At 39.8% G+C, this 21,963-nt stretch overlaps 1 protein-coding gene and 1 long non-coding RNA gene across 9 annotated transcripts in view; one reads left to right on the top strand and one right to left on the bottom strand.

The window, feature by feature from the left end:
* Positions 1-383: 383 nt before the first annotated feature.
* On the bottom strand, positions 384-14,089 carry LOC147752698 (uncharacterized). The gene is made up of 2 exons (XR_015313405.1): positions 13,750-14,089; positions 384-1,275 (listed from the first exon to the last, which is right to left on the bottom strand). It is a non-coding gene; the product is annotated as an uncharacterized LOC147752698 (long non-coding RNA).
* LOC111266350 (uncharacterized) overlaps positions 1,136-21,963 on the top strand; it is a 28,486-nt gene continuing 7,658 nt past the window's right edge. Inside the window, exons 1-7 of one of the 8 annotated variants that reach the window (XM_022843790.2) lie at positions 1,136-1,300; positions 3,356-3,448; positions 3,640-3,690; positions 4,090-4,197; positions 7,422-7,515; positions 8,379-8,461; positions 14,891-16,284. In XM_022843790.2, coding sequence (XP_022699525.1) covers positions 1,136-1,300; positions 3,356-3,448; positions 3,640-3,690; positions 4,090-4,197; positions 7,422-7,515; positions 8,379-8,455 — 588 coding nt within the window. In that variant the 3' untranslated portion in view covers positions 8,456-8,461; positions 14,891-16,284. Of the gene's footprint in view, positions 1,301-3,355; positions 3,449-3,639; positions 3,691-3,712; positions 3,798-4,089; positions 4,198-4,837; positions 5,761-7,421; positions 7,516-8,378; positions 9,084-14,890; positions 16,285-21,963 lie in introns of those variants that run through there. The other 7 variants (XM_022843791.2, XM_022843789.2, XM_086970883.1 and 4 more) reach the window with 7 other exon arrangements.

Here is a 21,963-nt window from a genome sequence, read left to right as displayed (position 1 = left end):
TTCAATTTTAAATTAACCACTTAAAAAATCAGCTCGATTTAGCAGGAGGGTAACCATAGACGGATAATGGGGTTTCTAATCGGTGGTCGATTTGTTGTTTTGTCATTTTGTTGATCTTGTAGTTTTCATTTTTCGACAAACTCATAGCACTTAATTATTAGAAGAACCATTGAATTGCTTCAATCTGGGAGTCTGAGCTAGTTGAAGCATTGGCCAAGGCGCAATAGGACGTGAGACGGTTTATGGGTAAGTATTTCAATTTAGGTAAATACGTCGAAATCAACGTTGAGCGAACCTTCTTTTGCTGTCTTATCGAGTTTACGAAAGTTACATAGATAATACTTTTCTAGAGTATACACTGGAACTAATAATGACAATATACACTAAATAATGACTGATAATCTATTTCCAGAATAAAATCAAACATTTCTAGGGATAAATTTCACCGATTCTAAAAACAACATTCAACACGGTATGGAAAAAGCCATAATATTTAACTCAACCGAGGACACGTCTACCTGTTTAGCAGTATATGCGATGATCTCACAGTTTAGGAAATGGGCCCTAGCTACTAGAATTAAATTAAATTAAATGAAAAAAAAAGATAGAAATCGAGAAATAAATGTTGTCATAATATCAATAAAACGAATATTGACAATTTGCCTTGATAGAAAACGTAAATAAGGAAAACGGAGCGGTTTTTCTATAGCACAATAAGACTATCGTAAATACTAATACCCCCCAGTGTTTATCTGCTTGTACAGCAAGGCAAAATTGGACGCCACTTAATTAATCTGACGTGCTACGTTGGCGCTGTGTGGTTATACAAGTTGCGCACGTAACGCGTCGTGTTGGTTCTTACTCACGTACATTTGCGAGTTCTAATTCAATGCTTTGTGCCCCACTATAGCACAGATGTCTCCTGTAATCGTTAATGCAAAGTAATGAAAATATTTTGTGCTTGTGTTTAACTAGTCAATGTAAAAGTGCAAAGAAAACATTTTTTTGAGTGTTAATAATGTTTCTTTGAAAACATCCGACTCATCTAGCTTAGATTGGTGAGCAAACACGGCGAAGAAGGAATCAGCTCTAAATAAGCTGAGTCGGTATTGTCAACTGCTGTAGTGACATAATAATGCATTTAAAAGCTTTGTCCTTGCTCTATATGTTTGTCGGGACAAACGCCGCAGCCAGCGATGGGCATTTATGGGTCCCTAGGGGTACGAGGGGCTTTGAAAGCCTATGCCCCGCGTCCGCCGATCCGCGCATTGGTACCTGGAATAATGGCAATATGAGTGAGGTATGAGTGCCTTCTGAGCATATTATATAGATATATATACATATATAAACAAGCGCGACTTCAACGTGGACATGAACGAGTAGAAATAACATGCATTTAGGTCATCAGGTTCGTCTAGTGCTCATTCTCGTGAACTGTCGTGGGAAAAACGATACGTAGCCCTTGTGACGCGAGTTGATCTGCAAGTGTTTTTTTGCACACTTAATTCAAGTTGGTTTGAATTATGTACTTCATCAATGTGCTTTGCAAGTTTGCCATACGAAAAGTACGATTCGCTGGTCGTTTTACCCTATATTGCTTTGTTCGATCGAATTTACAATATTCTATCAAACTTCTGTTTTTTTCCTTGTTATCTATATGGTTAGATCGAGATAATGATAGTTTTTCTTTGTCTGATTGTTGATTAGACTTCCTTTGTCGCCTTCCCTGATATCAGATTAACACAAGCACACGACTTCATTATCTCACTTATTCATTATTATGAATCACAAACAGGAAGAGACGAAGCTGACTTGTTTCTTTGTCGTCTACTTCACTACCAATCTATACTATTGCTGGCTGTGAGCTATTTTTAATCGCCCTGGTTGCAGGTCGTCTAAGAATATCGGCAAAAGCGCTAAACTTAATTGCTTTATTAGCTGTCTTTTTATCTTATTTCCCATGGGTACTCTACGCATACTAAGGTTTCTCCTAGCACTGTTATTACTTAATATTATATTAACAACGTGGTTACCTGCACAGCTGGACCAGCCTCCCTCTCAGTTCACCCCATCTCACAAGATTTTCAGAACACCATTGATTGGGCACAAAAATTGTATCCGTCCATATATCGCCGTCAATATTCTATAGGAATTATCGCTAAGTACATCTGCATTGTCAGCTATTACGTTACTTGTACTAATGTGTTACCTGATATCGTTTTCCTAGTGGGGGATCATACACGCGCAGATACGACACTAAGCCGATGGTAGTTCTTTCAAGACCACTCAATAGGGCGCAACAGCTCTAGACATCTGTATATTGTGAGCTTCTTTTTAAATGTGTATAATAATTATAACGTACAGTCGTATTTAACGTGCATATGGACCCGAAGATCGCGGTGCTTTGCGTGGCGGTAGGAGATGAAAAAACATGAAGCAATAGTGACGCGTTACGAAGCTGCTGCGAAAGGGAAGGCATCTATATGTACGTAAAGGATTTGACGTTGAGCAGGATTTTTGAGAGATATACGCACAGCGAACTCTGTTGCTGTTACAATCCGTTCTTTCATTCTCTCTACCAGCTGTAAGCTTTTAAACAAAACGATTTTACCCCAATCTGTGCGTGGGTGTCTCCGTCAATCTGTGTTTGTCCTTGGCTGACGTTTGTGTGATTACGAACCGTAGGACGGTGTCAATGCGCCGGTTTACCGTTAGACGATTCTTTTACTATTGGTCCTAAAAACGTTGGCATTGTTAATCGTTCGGTGGCCTTTGTTGTGACTGCTGTCGCCGCTGTCGTTAAAATTAGTTAACATGAAATTGACGCACGTTGGAAACAGCGAATGGAATAAAAATGAGCGAGTAGAGGCAAGGGCTCATTTGATTTATGAACTTAACAATAACGCGCACAGCAGACGTTGGCCTGGCCTTCGATATAGGTAATTTATTATTATTATATTCTCCCAAACGGCTTCCATCAGCCTCAGAGCCTTGACCTTTTCGTTCTTATTCTTTTTTCCTAGAAAAGTAAGAAAGAAGCCATCAGATGCCGTCAGAGCGATTGGCTAAAACGGCTAGAATTGTCTGTTTCGCGCGGCGAAATCATGATGTCATATGAGGCTGGTCTGTTTGTCGGTGCTGGTATTTTCACGAGCTTACTAAGATACGCTGTCCGTTAAGATGGTTCCATCCGGCCGGATGGAGCAATTTTTTCTTATACCCGCCGAGTGGCCTGCGTTGTGCGTGTGAGCATTTCATTAAATAGAGTGCGCAAACGATAATAATCCATAACGATGGTAATAATAATAATAAAATTTGTTATGGTCCGTTAAAGATCTGTTCATTCACGTTTCAGAGCTCGCTGTTCAAACACGTTAGCCTGGAACAGGCGATTCTACTAGCGGGTGAAACAGTGCTCACTAGAAGTTTGCATAAAGCTTACAGTCAGGTAATCAGAATCGGGACTTCAATCATTAGTTTGGATTTACGACCGACTATTTCGATTGCCCTCTGATACGATGGTGCTTTTTGTTAAACGAAATTCTTACTCCAGAAAGAACCGCCACACATATTCTCACAGCCTTGCAGGCAAAGCAATACTTGACTGATTCAGCGACTGGTTTGGCCTGACTTTTGCAGGAGCTCGCCAACTATAGAAAATCGTGGTCAATGTCCCAGCACCTTCATTATGTATGTGTGAGAATTAATTTAATTACCTAGATATGGACAAATATACAGGCCATTGGACAAAGCTGAGCCCAACGTTGTGTTACGACCCTTTGGGCTACGGACTGTCTGTAGGTAGCCCCGATATTGAATCGTTAAGTCAATATATATAATATAATATATAAACTTTGCAAAAAAATTGAGCTAAAAAAAAATATGAAATGTTTATTTCCATTGTTGACGCTCTAACATTTCATCGATATTCTAGATCGATGGTTGCAGTCTTTTTGTCTACCTGGACAATATTTACAATATTATTGTCAATTTTCGTTTAATTTTATTTATCAAGTAGCTTATGCAAAAATATATTAGCACGCTACTACAACGATCCTAGGAATATTTCGTGCGATAAAATGGTTCCAGATAATGTTTCGGGTAGGGCAATCCGATCAGCAGGTTCTGGCAAAGCTTTCAGCACTTCAAACCGCGGTTTTACCAAATCCAGGACAGAAGAAACGGAATAAATTACAGGTAAGCCCATTTCCTTTGACACTTGCGTGAAAAACACCCAAGAAAGGCACTTTTCACAAGAGCTGATTGAATATGCCTAGATATGTTATTCCTACTTCACTGTATTTCTTTTAAAGCAGTTTAAAAGCATCTGGCCTTACACCTCGGTGTTCTTCATGGTACCATGAAAAATTGAAGTAGCTAGCATTTTTTTAACTTTTGCATCAGTACTCTCATTAAAGTTACACACGTTCCTGTATATCCCAGTTGGCTTCTTGCACTAGCCTATCTCACCGATTAGAACTTTCAGTTAACTGTAGCAAGCACGGCAAAAATTTGTACCGCATATTGAACATATCTTGCATAGCAGGTGTGATACCTCGTATATGGTTCAAGAAGCTGGAACGACAGTATGTGGAGAACTTCAGATCTACCAGACCCGAAGCAATCCTCTCTGCTCAGCTTGTCAATGGCTACTCAATCTAGAAACGCATAAATATATTTTGGCCAATTGTATCAGTTTATCTATTAGCGATCTGATATAATTTCCAGTTAGAACAAGGCGCATGGACATGCACCGAGTGATCAAATTTAACGATCAAAGGTCAACAGCAACGATTGCAAAATAACTACTGTTCGAAGCCGGGGCAATTTTTTCCAGCATCATCTGAAGCACGGTCGTCCATGGTCACTATACCCTAAGAGAAACAAAGCGACAGAAACTAATCCTCATATCGAATTTCCAAAGCGTAAAACGTTGAAATCCAGAAGATCACCGATGGACGACGGACAAGCCAATGACGAACAGAAATCCGTAATACCTCGGCGAAAACGGCAAAAGGGGCCTCAAAAGCGGTCCCCGCAGGGCGACTGCCCTAGAGGTGGAAAAGCCAGCGCTGATACGCGGCTTACCTACAGCTGGGTTCGCGCCCCGCGATTACCTCCAGCAGTGCCCATTTCGGATTTCCGGAAGTACATTTGCGTCGTATACCCTTTTGTGGAACAGTTGCTTAAGGCCAAGGCCGACTATGCACATCACTATAAGGAACGATTATACAAACTGTTAAATCATCTGCGAAAATTGACAGAGGACAGTCCCGTCAGTGTTAACAAGGTTCGGCGTCTCAGCACATTATTTAATCTTTTCGTAAATCCGATACTAATTCACCTGCCAAGAAGTAACCAGATGTGTGAAGATGGCCAAGCAGGCGTTGAGCTTCAGTTTGAAAACGATCGCCTCCACGTGACGGGACTGAATAACACGCTATGGGATTTGGATTGGAGACACGGGCTTCCTCGTAAAGCCGCTATGAGATGCGGAAACCAAGTAAAGTATTTTGGGTTGAATGACTTTTATATGCAGGTCGAACGTAGCGACGGCTGGGTGTATGTCATGTTTAATGAACCTTTCAGCGATATTATACCGGTTGTTCTTGTGAGGTTACTTGGCCCATTTTTACCAAAGTATCCCAGATGCGACGGCCACTTGAAAAATCCTGCCGATTGGAGATGTTGTAATGTTCCCGATAAAGGAAGACCTATTTCACAATAAAATTGTCTTACTTATTTGAATACACACAACAATTTCTTGAAAAGTTCCTAACTAGAAAAAATCTAGCGGATGATACCTGTTGTTAAAAAAACAACTAACGCTAATTTAATTGGTTATCGGAAAAAAAAACACGCTCAAGCTAAACCAACCAATATTCCCTGTTTTCCATAGTTTTTGTACCATTTCTGCGTTTGCTTCTACCATAGATCCAGCGTAGCCCATACAGAGCCGCTCAACTCAGCTGCGAGCAATCTTTACGCCGCTGCATTTTTTTTAACGGCCGCCTTTATTAAGTGATTCGAATACTGTGCAAGAACGTGTATTCTTGGGCATATTTCTACCGCCACAATTTTGTAGACAGTGTTAAGAATACGTCCCGTCATGCCATCTCGCATAGTTTGCCTTTCGTAGCGTATAAGGTTGTGACAGGCACTTCGGGCGGTGTGTCGGCCAGAAGAAAGACACAGAGCGAAAATCCGTTATATATATATATATATGTATGTATAAAGCGAAGACACTGAAACTGATCACGATTTTTTTAGACTGTTCAGAGGCCTTTGGCCGAATCCACGCACTGAGTGAGTTCCGGTCACTTGAAACAACGGCGGCTTTTATTGACATCAGAAAGTGATTTTTCTGGATATCATATAGTTTACGATTCCTATTGCTTTTGCATTAGCGCCTCTTCTTTCGCGTCTCCTATCTAGATTCCCACCAGTTGTCCGATATCATAGGTGAATGTCGCTAATATAGTCCCCGTCACTAGTGAATACGGATTTACCTACCGCAGACGCTAAAATTCCTCAAACATCGTGATGCAAAGATTTTCAAAACTAATACAAACATATATCTTATTAGATAAAACATCAATTTTCCATAAATAATATCCTTCTTCGGCTAGAAAGGTGGCATGAAAAATAAGCTTCAGAAAATCTCGTGCGTTCCACTATTTCTCTACATGTACAGGCTATTATTTGTGATTCATTGGGGCAAAGTGATCAAACTCTTATACGGTTCTCCACAGCTGCTATAAATCCCGCGGATCGCGTTTCATCGATACTTTGAGGGACGATACAGAATCTTCTTTCTTTATAACTTCCTATATTCCTCTATTATCTACATGTTCTTCAACTATACGTGCAGTGGAATCTTTGGATGAGAAAGCCGGGGGGGGGGGGGGGGCTAGTTCGAACCACGCTTATGATATATTCTATACGATACGTGTGATTAAATAATGAAGCGTTCGTTTCTCCAAATATTCCTTAACATTCTGTCGATGTCGACTTCTACCATACAATTTCATCTTTTATGGCTGATTTATTGAAGACAGTAACAACTTGCCTTTAACCACTAAATGGTGCCATACCCGTTACCAATTGTTGGCTCATATCGGCGAGTTGGATAGTAGGTTTCCATCAGTTCCAGACAAGTTGGTAATCTCAGGAAGGTTATTTGAATGAAATCGCAGGCGGATAACTTTTAACTTAATACATATAGTTATTTAAGCACATTAAGTTGTTGGCAGTAAAAGAAACAGTACGGGATTGAAAGAGTTGTTGAACATATCCAGTTGCGTTGTTTTAAGTACAGAACGATGATTCTTTTTTAAGCAGTTCAAATAGAATTTCACATTGTAAAAATACAAATAGAATCATGTGCTACACAATACATGTGTCTTGCTGTTATATTACAGGTGTTGTCAGAATTGAAGCTCGTAACCGATATAGCCAAAAAAGCCGCAGAACGTGATCGGACCTTGAGTCTTTTAAAGCCCTACCTACACGAAGGTTAAGCTCTTTCTGCATTGAATTTTCTCCTGCGTACGGAATACTACGTGTTAGGCATTCTCCACTGGGGGGAAAGATTGATCAAGATTTAGAATTATTTACATACTAGGGTGTTTTCATGTTTATACGTAGTGTAAAACGCTCTTCTAGATAGCATCGTGTGCCTGTAGAGAAGGCTTGTAACAACAAACCGCCGTAATAACCTGCTGGCATATGAAATCTCAAAAAGCTATCATCACTTCAACGTCTTATCATTTCTGAGCAGCCAAACCCTCAATGCACTAGTTTAATTTACCAATGTGGCCTTTCAAATGAATATTGAACGGAATAATAGAGTGTTTCCTATATGAATACGTATGCACTCCAGGGGTTGCTGGTTCGAGCCCCGCCAGCAACGTATACTAGACGGCAGCTATGATTAAATGAAGAATCCCACGAATGCGAGCGGCTCATAATCGTAGAACGATTTTGCAGACGCAGATCAGTCCAGTGGCTTGAACGGCCTCGAATTAGTTAGCGAAATAGAGTTCGCTTTCTACCGAACTGACCGCCCGCCATAGAAGGTTAAATCAAGCCCATTTTGCGAAGAGTGGCCCCCAACCTGTGTGTTATGTTGTTATATTAATAATAATAACTGTATATATGCTCTATTTATACTAAATAGTTGTTAGAATGTGCTTCGTCGAATTGGTTACAAGATTGTTCAGAAGCATTCACCTTAAAGTTTATTGAGGAGTATCGTTTTTCAAGGCTCTATTTTCCTTCACCCATAAAGTCAATCTACATAGAAATTAATGCTCTTTTATAAATCTGAATTATCAGATAATATAATATAGAATAATCAGGATCTTACTCCTTTTCAGGTCCACTTCGAATTGCAAGCAGGTTCATCAGTTACCACTGGGATAATGTTGCAGTTTATTTGTACAATTTCTATTAGATTGAGGTAAACGAAGCTCGACAAATTGAAACGTATTATGTATTCAAGTTATTTTGTGCTTACCTTCTTCAATGTGTACTTGCACATATTTTATGACACACAAACCGTCAGTTGTCAATTGGCACGTTTCATCTCTACTATCTCTATTGTGGTTATCGAACCTCGTTATTTTTTTCTCGATTACTTTATTTTTTTTTAGACCGCCCAATCTCAGCATCTGTCATAACATTCATTCGAAGCTCTTGTATACTGATAATTACCTGTTTACGATCTCGAGGATATCTTAGGCTTGTTTCTTAGCTGATAAAGAGTCCATAATGTAGTGTAAGCGAAAAGCTTAATGCGCATTTTTCTGCGCGAACACTGTTCTCTATGGAGCAGTGAAAGTGTGATTGCCTGAAGAAACATTCTTCAAATAGCTTCATCTCAGATAAATCAATTTTTCGTGACTGTTCTATCTACAGCAGGCAATTCAATGATGAACGTTTACGTATTCTGATGAAAAAATGTTTAGTTATATGAAAGTTAGGTGTGGAAATACTCGACACATTTTGGCTTTTCTTAAAGGTGTTTTGTATACAGGATCATACATTTGTTTGCAGAATAATTGTAATAATTGTTTATAATACGTGGAAATGTGTTTTTTTTTTTTTTTTCACGCCGTTAGCTGCTAATGGTTTGCTGGGCATGTGTGCCTCTTATTTTACCTATCGTTCTTCTTATTGTTTTGAATTCTACGTTCGGTACTACTCCAACTGGCTTTTGTGTTTGAAATGGCTGGCCCTATCCAGCACACAGCGAAGTGTATCTTTACCCAGCTTTGAACCTGAGTGCCACTGCGCCATCAAAGGGACAAATGTTCATCATCTAGCCTGCTCAAGGCTCTGTGGATAGAGAGTACTTTGTCATATTGACGATTCAAGCGGAATCACTAGTCAAGCAGTCTACCCCAAGTCTATATATATATATGGACTTGGTTAATATAGCTTTGGACTGAGTTCCCCTGTACTCGGAACGGCTATAATAAGCGTCATCCGCAGCAACAGTCGCACGATTACCGCGACGGGGACTGCGTCCGCAACTATTGACTGCACAACGGTATTCTTCAATTTTGCCAAATAGCTTGCCAAAAAAAACCTAGATACTTGTAAAGATCGTCTAGGTTCAACTTTGATTCTATGCATACTCCTAAGTCCATCATTATCGCATCGACACAACGAATCCATTACTAATTACTGTGAACTTATTTTTCACAGCAAATGGTATTATATATTATAGTATCTCTAGTAGCAAACTGCAGTGTTTGTGCAAAACTTCCATATCGGAGAAAGCCCTTACAAGGGAAAAAAAAAAGGGGGCAAAGAACTTCCAAGGGCATAAAAACGTAAAAGCTCGATGCCGGTGGCCAGAGCACCAGGAATCGATTTATGCCTTGAAGCCTAAAGATAGATAACGCAAAAATTGAATAACAACTATCTATTAGACTACTCTCCTATCGAAGTTACCATGTGCTATTTGCCAAACACGATGGCGTAGCTTATAAATTAATTGTTCTTGAAGCTATTAACGATAACTTCGTTCGTATTCGTAACGATCCTAGCGAGGCCCACGAGTTGAACGACAACGATATCTCGCAAGAAGTAAAATTTTTAGATCCTTTAGTTGCTTCGTAGTGCCAATTCCACCTCAGAAAAGGAAAGATGAAGAAATTGAAAGAAAAAAAAACGTTTCTGCGACGATGAAACAATATACAGTACAGTGTCTTCTTCCGATTACAAATCTTTGTCGGAATGTTGTTTCATTCTCTGTGACATTGTCATGATTGTATAAAAACTTTAACGCAGTTAAAAGTAAACTCCCTGTTTGAATCATTGGGCAAAGCGCCGCCGTTAAGCGATGCCGAAGCTATAATCAACTGATCAGATTTAAATTTACACCTTTTGCTTACTAGCGCCGCTTAACAATCGTACCCTACCTGTCAACGCGTGTTCTTCTGGCTTTGAAGATGGAAGTTACATTGTTGGTAAAATACAGCCTTGCGTTGTGAATTAATGCTCGTCAATATTTTCCTACAACTCAATCAAACTATGCTGTAAATTTGCCGCAATCATAGACAGGAAATTCCGGCATCGTCTTAGTTGATAAGACTGAATAGATTATATACTTATCGCATAGTTCCATTAGTTACTAGTCTGAGCAGCAGTAGCAGCACCCCCGTTTGTCGCAGCCTAGCCCTTTACAACACTGTGCTCGTCACGTCATAGGCGAAATCACTCATTGTGAGGTTACTACAACACCTTGACATGTTGGATAAGCGCGACCATTTGGAGAAAGAGCTGGACTGAACTTCGAGCTCTAGTCTCCGAGATTTTTTTTTTTCGAACGATTTTTTGGTTGCACAGAGGCGTCTTCAATTCGTTCTATAAATTTGCAAACGGTACCCAAGCAAGCTTTTTTTCTTTTGCCGAAACGATGTCTGGCTGTGGACTAACATTTAGCACACAGAGGAAAATATAACGTCAAATGGCAAGCCTCACAATGAGATCAGAAAAGAAAACTAATTTCACACCAAGCAACGCTGTTGTGCGAAGCTCTGATGGCCTCAGACACTGAGGACGGTCGCGATCAATCGGATTCGGAGCCAGCTCAATATTGAAAGTGATTAGAAATGAAAACGTGGAAGGTTTGCTAATTGCGCTAAGTTTTAGCCAATGGCTATTTCGGTCAAACCCTTGTAATTTCAATAGACACACTAACGAAAGTATCAGTATGTACCGGGTGCGTGTGAGAATCGTTGATATGTTGAGTAAAGCAAGCACAATTATTTCTGTTGTCAAATCTTTTACGCAAGAGAAAATGTTCAAATCGTGGATGGGGGATTTAACGGTCGTGCCGCGAAGTGCGGGGTTGGGGGCAAGGTTGTCCATTTGGATTCAATTGTTTTGCTCCCTACAAACGTATTGCATTTTTGGGGTAGCTGGGATCGTTAATTGCTTTTATTGCATATTGATTATTGTAGCTCAGAGTAATTCTCGATGACGCTGGTGAGCTGTCATGTATGGGAGTTTGTGGTTAAGCTCGAACGAAGAATTGCTAAAAAAATTGCCAAGGCCTGCATCGAAATCGCCGGGTGGACAAAGAACAGATGTATGCTTTATCCTGCTGTGTATGTTTTTTTTCCGCGCGCGTGACGTTTCGAGCATATCAGTTCGCGTGCATCGTTCCGCAGTGATCGGAGCATCGGCCAGCCTCGCCCTGCAAAATATGCACCATGAACACTATACAAGGAAATGGCCTCCGTTTGTTTAATAAAGAATCTAGCTTGTCACTTATAACGATTCTAAACAAACAAATAAGATAAATTCATATGAGGACGAACTAAATTGTTGGATAGGTCTCCGGTGCAGTTCCCCAACAGAAATTACGTATTGCGACTGGGCGTGTCGATAACGGCTTGCGTACATCGCTAAGAACTAGATAAAAGAGAATACGGTGATCGGCTAGCACGATTCAACTAGCTCCATCGTCTGCCATTGTTATAGGACGTTGTCATAAGCGAAGCTACCACTGGGGTGTGGTGTCTCCGTGACGGTGCGGGGATTTCGTATGTGCCTTCTCAAAGCCTAAAGCCTTGTTTTACAGCTCGTGTTTTCGTTTTGAAGACCTTAAGTTGTCGATAGATCTTGTATAGGTCCCATTATGGGCACATGTTGTATTGTGAACCCTTCAAGTAAGCTTAATTTAACGGCGCCTCGTAAACGATTACGTGAATTTTTCGAATATGATCGGTATCACGAAACATTTAATTCATAAGTCAGAATTTGGTTAGTATAAGGATACTCGATCAGTATAACGAAACGGATTGAAGAGCTAAGCGTTTCGTTGAAATAGTCAAAACAGACTAATTCTGTCTTCAAGCGGACGCCATCAGAGTAATTTGCATCGTGTGATTAATGCAAATCTAATTGTTTCAATACAGCCGGAAGATCCGCAAGTTTAATCTTCACATTTCTATTCTATGGCTAGCTACGTGAAAACTTAAGCATGCGGGTTAGACCATGTCCAGCTAATGCGACTGCACGAAAGTTTACATACAAAAAATCAAGGATTTCAACTCTATCACAATTGTTACCGTGTGTTGACAAGGCATTTCAGTGAAATGTGATTTGTTAGAATGGGCCGATCGAACGAACTGTTAGAAATTTGTTGACGGTATTTTAAGTTAGCGCAACTGGCAACTTCTAAGAACTATGCTACCGACTGGGTTGAAGGAACCAAAAAACAGGTCTGTCATCAACATCACGCGAGCGTCAGTGAAGAAGTGTGGGTCGAATTCTGGACAAATCGATTTTGTCTATTGCGTATAAGTGATTGTTCCTATGCTAGAGTGGCTTCCTTTTGTGACAAGCTTTGAATATGAGTTATCTCGTATGCTTGTGTCACCGTTACTATATTCATGTCCTGAGAATTTTCTTACGGAAAAAAAATCCGCTTTTCTGCTCGGTAGCTGCTCAATTGAATCGATTTAATATTATAGTAGAAACAAAGTATACTATACGACTTGGGTGGTGTTAGAACCAGTTTGCTAGCTACGAAGAACAAACCCATCTTACTTCTGGCCTAAACGGCTGGGAGAGATAATTTCCAGTGATGGTGTCGCCAAGTTATTGGACATGCCTATCCGTACAACACACTTCGAACTTTAATAAAACGTAACTACGACAAAGTTTTCCTTCCGTATCCGTACCGTAGGTGCTTGTCCTATCTAGTTGTTCTTTATCACTGTCTAGCGGAAAAACAAGTTCTTGACGCTGAGAAAAATTTGAAACGTTTTTATTTTGAGTTCTTGCTAAGGTGCGAGAAAGCCCTCGTCAACTATAATCATTTATATAAGAGTTAGTCTATTGTAGAGAAACACATTTTCTTTTTGCGCTTATTCATATACAACTACACCCTCGAGGGATTTAGTCAGACAGTCTTTTATAATAAAGTCATCCATAAATACACAATTTGCATCGTGCTAAATCTTGACACGTGTTCGAGTCCATGGTGTGGTAAAGAATGAACGCTAGTTCGAGTGCACTTGGCCTCTCTTTGATACTACCCTTGCAGTATCTCGCGTGTTAATGTAATTGTTTACAATAGCGAGTCAGATAGAACGAGCCCCTGTGGCCTTACGGGAAAGTTTAATTCAAAATGCCACGAGGTCCTAGCCAACTATGCCGACGTTTACAGTTATCATTGTTGGACAGGAACGAATATGTATAGCGGAATATGTATAGTTTAAGACTTACGTGCGCCGATGTGAAGATCAGCATCTTTTTTTGCCAATTGTGTCACAAGCACTCATTCGGTTGTTAAGCAGATAGACCCTTTCATCAAAGCGGTCCCAAAGAACATTGAAGCCTTACTAAAGACCGCCTTGAATAAGAGGGTTCCTGATAGATGTTGTTGTCGCGAGGCAACGTCTCCCCTTTCTTGAAATATACGAAGAGTGTTAGAAGGGCCTTTGGAGCGCGTAAACATACCTTGTAATTGTAGCCTTTATAGTACAAAGCGTAAAAAGAAAGTATAATTCCAGCTAAAACGCCCATTTATATGAATATGGACGTACAGCAGTGATTTTGGCTAACAAGAATAAGCCAGGCTTATTGCCTGTCCCAAACATAATAACCATCTACGTCTGCCTGCGGATGAACTAATCGTTCCTTTTCCTCTATTCTTGTTTGATTGTTGTAGAATGTACCCTACCGTATCAGGCTGACATGGTATTGCCGAACCAAACTAATGTCAATGTGATAGACTATGAAACCCGTATTGCCTGGTAACGAAAGCAACTCAATCTGCTGTATCTGAGTGTCGGTAAAGAGTAGTGTACACTTTTTCCACTATGATTTATTCGTTAGTTGCTGCTGCGGCCGTCGTCGTTTGCGCGCTCGTAATTATGACGCGGTAGATGATTTATGGTCAGTTCTTATTGTACACGTAAAGTATATATATATATACACACGACTTTCTGGTAGTTCCGACTCGAGAGCTGCGGTTTCAGCAACGCTATAAACCGGCCGCTCGTAAGTAAGCCGTGCATCGCTTACTCGCTTACCAAACGAGCAGAACAATTCGTCGAATCTATTTAATCCATGAACGTATCGCCCTACTTCGCTGAAGCAGCGTCATAACGCGACTCATCGGTCTCAGTTGACTACATATGTCAAAAACAACACCTCATACAACGCAACGATAATCTGGGTTAGACAATGGGTCGCTAGCTAATGATTCGCTTTTAATCGTAGAGATGCATAATGTTTACCGGAAGTCGACGGAAGGTCGACGACGGCAGGGGCAACAGCGAAAGCAAGCTAATTATGTCACTGGAGGGTGGCAAGCGCATTTTTTCGCTATCAAAAGATGGCACTTGATATGTTTTTTTTCCAGGGACGTCAAATCACGCCAATTCGATGTGGAAATTCGTGGGCTTAACTTCATTTGTTGCAAAATTGTCGAAGAGGAAACTTAAATAAGGTCTCGGCGACGGCGCAATAAACTTTCGGATGTAGACAGCCCAATGTATTCCACACACATGCTTCGTTACACAATAATGAGTGAAAATATATATATCTTCAGATTACAATTTGAAACAATCAGACAGATTTTACAGGTAAACAAGCGTTGAAGGGAGCATCCACAGAACACAAAAAATGTTCAGTTTTCATAACTGCTTACCTTATAGTGTACGTGGCCTCTGAACTAAGTGGACAACGTATATGAAACTATGTAACCTAATAGAGGTCTAACTTTCACTTATACAATAGGCAGGAGACTATGATGAGCTTAAAACGTGCCGACGACTTCTTATTTGTACCCTGTGGATGTCGCTTTTACGATAAACGCCCTTTTGACCACTTGATGACAAAAATTACATGTCGAAAAATCTAACCGCCAAAAGTTCCAGCCTCATCTTTGTGCGTCCTTCGACCTTCATCGTTCTCGAAGAGATTTAAAAAATACAATAATAAATAAACTCCAATAACACAGCTCTAAGTCCCCTTGAACAATCCTATTATACGTATAGATTCCCTAAACGTCGAATCTTCTAAGCTTTTCCGCATAAAGCAATCCAGAAGGCAACACATGGCTTTTTAAGCCAATTATTTACTAAGTCTGTCTACTCCGTAAGTCTTCCTGTTCATCATCGCTATGCCGTTATATTTTAATTGGTAGATTGTTAAAAGGAACGTCTAGTCAGTCACAATGTGTTCGCCCCACGAAAGAAAATCTCTGTTGATGAGCAGTGGCCAGGCTTGATCACTTAATCGTCAAAAACGGTAGTTCAAATTACCCCTAGCTGACGTGATCGATAAGGCATACGGTGTACGAACGAATTTGACGAAACAGATATCACTCAGACCGATTTATTTTCTAAAATGATCTACGATATTGTAGAAAACGTAAAAATTCATTTGCTTGAATGAAGTCCATTTAATATCTTCTTCAAAAGCCAGCTGTGATTATAGTGAGTTCCAGTTTCCCAACCTAGCTCTTAAAAACAACAATAGGTTAATTGCTATGCTATCTGTGAGCGTTAACCTAGATTAGTGAATTAGTTAATATATTATATTAATTATATACAAATTGACGAACGTTTTGAGCAAACTAGAAATTAACTATCCCCTGTAAATACTACAATACGTACGTCAATAGGATGCCAGAATCACCAGATGCGTTTATCGTAAGCCAACGTGGTTAGTTTTGTATATACATATATATGGGTGGGCATGTCTTTTGAAAGCTTTTTTTTCGTGCTATTAATAAACGGCTGATCCAGTTCATCTTTTACATTACTTTCGACGAAGAAAAATAAAACAATAAAAAACGACAGTAAAGGTACGAACAGAACCCGTGAATAGGCCGTATTTGTAGAGCGGCCTCACATTTATTATGCCTAGGTATTACGAGGCCTGTAAATATTGAAGGTCTTCTGAACAGTCCCTTCCAGAAGTTTAAGCGGTTAAATAGGTAAGAATTTCATGCTATTTTCGTTGCAACTAAAGAGACCTCTGCTAAAGACCTCAGGTAGTAAAACAGTTTCAATACACTATATATAATGTCTGTTTCAAAGGAATAGAGCCACACCGAAGTGCGTCGATTAAAGTTGTTTTTATATTACCGAAACAGACTTGCATTATTTGGGTGCGTACCATGTGGCACCATCTGTTGATAAAACGTACTTGTGCTTGAAGCGTCAAGTTTTCAAAATAAAGCACAAAATAAGATTACACTTGGTCATGACGATCGCGATCAAGAACTTTCAACACAGACAAGCTGGGCTATGCTTCCCAAAAAGGATTCGCCCTAAACGCCCTTGTAATTAGGCACACCTTCAGGTGGTAATGCGTATCGGTTCAATTTCAAGTGGTTAGTATACATTAATTTTTCTAGTGTACGCAAGAAAGATGTACACAGTGCCCCACATATGAACATTAAATCAATTACAAACCATGTCCTTGGTTTGTATCTGAAAATGGAACCCCTTGACAAATAACATAAAAATAGAAACGTAGGGAGCTATACTGTACTTTTAGCTTCAAATACACGAAGTTTGTCAAGGTCGCTCCAAAAGACGACCCGAAAACCAATATGATAATGGTCCGTACGAACGTGTAATTTATGATGTGACGACGCAGATCCGGATTTCACTAAAAGTGCTTTATGTTCTCGTATAAAATAGCACTATCTAAAAATCACTATTGATATAATAAGGCAAACCTAACGGCTAGAGTCATAAATGGTGAGGTAAAGAAGGGGAGACATTTGAAATTAAACCCACTCCAGAACGCTGCGACGAACTTCAAACGGTAAGAAAATGAAAAAGCTTAAAAACGTACGTGTAAGACTGGCTACGTATTTTGACATCTAGGAAAAATAAGCGAAGAATTGCGCGGCACGCAATTTTCTAAATTATAGACATTTGGGAGAACAAATAATACTCACCATACATACTATGGAAGAGTTCCCGATAGGTTTGGTTGTTACAGAACTCGGATTGTACGTTTCTGCTAATCCAAAACGAGTTTTATTTATTATAGCTATCAGATTGGTTGTTCTAATCGTGCGTCAACCACGGTGACAATCTTGAAATGCATTTAAGATAATAAGAAAGCCAAATCGTCGAAGTTTCATGAAACAGGTTTCGTTTCTATAGCTGTCTAAGGAGTTTAATGGCTGAGATCTGCTCCTGACGTTTCAGGGTCCAGTACAAATGTTCCACTATTATTTATATTAATAAATAAGGAGCAGTGGCTTAAGGTTTAGAAAAGTTTTTCCTTAGCGGAATCATCTTTTGTTTCGATGAACGCAAAAGTGAGTTATTCATCCCATGCTTATCTGCGACAGACTCCGCTCAAGTCTCTAAACTGAACTCCTTTCATATCCAACGACCTTTTGGATTCGTTCGCGGTTTGCCTGTATTTACGGAATGTTCCTGATCTATTTAGTAGCCTCACGTATAAATCCATACTTTTTCAATTAATTGGCTGTGCTATTAGTCCCATGATCTACCAACCTTCGCAAAATTGTAAATGTCCAGATTTTTATGTCTCGCCGTTGCACTTGTTTGCTCCGGTCGTCGCGTATCAACTAGGCCGTTCACATATATGTATGATATAGATGAAAAAATCGTGTTCGTTATGGCCGCGCCTTACTTCAATAAACAATTAAATCTTATGGTAGCGGCTAGTTCATAGCATTTTTTGGTCGGTATCCTTGTTATGGCAGCTTTAAGCTGTTACCGTTACCGTTTGGCTTTAGCATCAGTTCATAGGTATAATGGTCTACGTGCCATCAGCATGTTTCCGGTCTGACTAGTTGAGGCCGACGCGAGACTCGGTAGCAACTCGCCGTTGATTACGATACGCACAGGAAAAACCCTCCTATCCGAAGGTGACTAGAGGATAATCAGATCATATTTTTTTTTTCTTTATTACCGTTTTTGTATGTTTGTTACGAAACTCCCATATAAAATTGGTAGCATTCAAAGACCAGTTACGTTCAGTCTTCGATGAGGAGTGGTCACAAGGTTCTGTGTTCCCTCTAGGTAACCCTCATGCGCATTGAGCTAATAATTACTCATGAAGTAAGCTGGATTTTAAGAGAAGTCGGACCTTTGGCTTCTGTGCTATCGCAAGGAGAAGCATTTTGAGATTACATCGTGGTATAAAAGAGCTCTAAATTATTAAGTTAGCCTAGGGAAAGTACTACATTACAAGCTAATAAAGTTAGTCTACTTTCAATGTTCTGTATGTAATAGAACGACTACACGTATACACATGTCAAATAGATAAAAGCTTATAGGTAGGTCAACATTAATTGGAAAACGAGCACGGTGTTTCAATATTCCGCAAGCAGCCCTGAAGAACTACTCTACTGTTGCGAAAAAGAGGCTTCGCCTTTGATAAATATAATCTTAAAAAAAATAAAGGAAAACAAGAGATCTTTAATTCTGAGTCAAGGAGTAACCGTTTCGCTCAAGCGCATACTATCAAAAAAAAAAATCCGAAGCTTTGAAATGTCGAAGGATTCCCCCAGTAGATATTTTTGCCCCTCGTTTGAATTCATTATCCCTTTCATATCATGAACGTCTTCATATTCACTTTACCGGTTTATTTAGCATTGATAGTGGGGTGACCAGATCGAAGCTCTACTTTTGCTGCAAAAGAGCTTCTTTCCCTCTGTATTTTCTTGTAAGGCATCGATAACAGAAGCAAAAATTAGCTGCAACAAATACTGAGCACTAACCGAATCATTCACGAGCGAGGCTCGCGTTCATACCAACCTTGACGGCCTTCGATGAACGGAGAAAGTAAAGATTTCTGGTCAGCCAGCCTGTAAATGATTTGCGGTGGTTATTTTTGCGTGATTCCGATATTCAGGAGGGACTGGCGTTGTCGCCGCAAACGGCACACACAGATATGACCTTACGGTCCAAAGGCACCTGCCCTGTGAGAGAGAAAGCCCCGTGCTCGTGTTTTGTACTTTATAATAGTTCTAGTAGTAATGATGGGTGGCGCATAAATAATTCTGGGATGCATTTTGCCCCAGTTTCGTTGGAGTAACAGTCTAGCTCTATATCAAAATCCGGTACCAGAGCACCATTGAATGCTCTCATCACCATGTTAATGCAAACGGTACCCACTTTGGCTTTGCGCCATGATGTGTGAAATGAGTTGGTGCTACCCTTTCCACATAAAAACGTAGTGTGACTGTGACAGAAAAAAAAACAATAGAAAGATAAATGCTACTCGGATCATAAGCTACATACGTATTCAAACAGCTGTACGTTCGATAAAAAAGATTTACACCGCAGTTACATGCGTAATCTGCTCTGGCAATTGCGTCGTCGAAAATATTTTTTATCTTCTGCGGCGGTTCTGGTCGAATGAACTATTGTTTGGATGACTCCGTACCGTGACTGGTAGGACTGTCGTTCTGAAACCTATTAAAGGGTATTCGCCATTTTGTGGAATTAAATTACTGCATGACAAAACCTTAAGGTCACTTCAAGAGGTTTAACCTTCTAATCGTTCCCAGGGGTCTGGCTGCATTGGCGCATTAACTTGTGCTCAAGCCAGCGTGATTCGTAACCTCCATAGCTTCTAACAACATTGAATGAATCTTGTACGATAGAGAGTACTCGTAGCGGGCTTTAGACCGAGTGGTCAAGATAAACTTAGCACTTACCATCCAGCCAAACGAAAAATTGACAAATCTAAGTTTGTAGTAGATTCAAAACACGACCGAAAAAAAGTATGCGTAGAACAATTGTTAAAATAAAGACTACTTCAAGAGACAAAAAAATGTAAAAATTATGTCACGTTTACAGATCATTTTGAAAAATCATTGGCATCATTTTTACTACAGAGGCAAAAACGATTGCCTCTGTAGTAAAAATATGAAAACGTACAAACAATTTGAATAGATCAAACGAACCGATCATGTGTAGCTGTGATCACAAGTCATATATTTCTGGTATTTTGGGCTAAAATTTGATTTTTTTTTATGAAAGCTAGCTCATGGCAAATTTTTCCATGTTTCTGCGCTCTACAAAAATACCAAATTATATTAAGGAAAAGATAGAGCAATTAATAAACCTACCAAATGCTTTTTGTAAATGTGTTCTAATTGAACCATTTCAAAAATTATCTATATGTATACACAAGGTATCCCAAAAACGTATGTACAGGTTGAATGATTATAACTCTAGTCCCTTTTTACATATAATCTTATATATTTAAATTTTATACATTGAATATATGACTTTTCCTACTACGGCAGATATTCCGTAAAATGATTATCGTCCTAATCAAGACACTGCTGATAACAATAGGCTCAACAATAAAGCTTCGATCAACTTGCAAATTTTCCAGTGTCGTTGGTTTTCTGGCATAGATAGTCGTCACGCTAATAATGTGCAGGTGCTCCGTCCTGCTGGAAATAAAAATTGTCGTTTTCACCGAAATCCCAATGCGTGGTAAAGCAGATTGTTGTAGTAAATCTAAGCAATTGCCACCCGTCTCTGTTCTGTCAAGAAAAGAATGGTCCAATTAAAGTGCGTACCTTTTTTAAGATACCCTTTACGTATAACCCTTTGCTCAAAAATGAGCATAGAGACCTTAGTGCGTCCATGTCAAATCGTTTTTACTGGTTGCTTAGGCGTCAAAAGGCTCATAGTCACGTTGATTGTAGAATAGCTCCCTGAAAAATTATGTCAGTAAATTTTTTGGCACTTCCGGAAGAGTCGAAGTTACTTCAATTCGTAATTACTAGATCTGGGCGTGTGACTTCCGAGTATCGGCTCGAAGACAAACCCAGATCGAAGAAGGTCGCACTATCAAGATCCAAACACCGGTTGCTTCGTACAGGTTTTTCGACCGTCAGGGAGTCGTTTAATACGAATTCATGCCGTTCGATCTCGTATTGACCTGGAAGCACAATCAAAAAGCTTTAAGGGGATTGAACGATTCTATCCAATGCAAAAGACCTTAACTATGGCCTAACAAGTTTTGGGTTCGCCGTTACGACAATGCACTGGCCCACACTTCAGCCCGCGTACAGTGATTCTTGCAAAAGACTCGATACGTGGGCCCTAGACCCGTAATCACCGGGCCTAGCTCCTGCAACTTTTTCCTAAAACTAAAGAAAAGTCTAAAAAGGCAGCGTTATGACGCAATACAAAAAAGATGTTTAAATAATATTGCCGAAGTTGACGCTTGTTCGACGATCGAATTCGAAGCGTTCTGAGTCTTGGAAAAAAACGCTGTCATAAGTGTAAAGGAAAAGCGCTAAAGAAGCGTTTTTCTCAATCGGCACAACTGCAAAAATACGTAGCAGTGTGGAAAGAGCGTCTCCATTATTTTTAAACAAAGCGTTGTATATATACATATATAGAAAACAAGGTTGAGAGACGTTTTTGAGCAGGATAAAACAACAGAAGAGAAGATCTGAAAAGGCTA

Source organism: Varroa jacobsoni, unplaced genomic scaffold, assembly GCF_002532875.2.
Source record: "Varroa jacobsoni isolate VJ856 unplaced genomic scaffold, vjacob_1.0 scaffold_1076, whole genome shotgun sequence".
NCBI lineage: Eukaryota > Metazoa > Arthropoda > Arachnida > Mesostigmata > Varroidae > Varroa > Varroa jacobsoni.
Note: the sequence above shows the minus strand (reverse complement) of the source record. Positions and strands in the feature narration are given on the sequence as shown.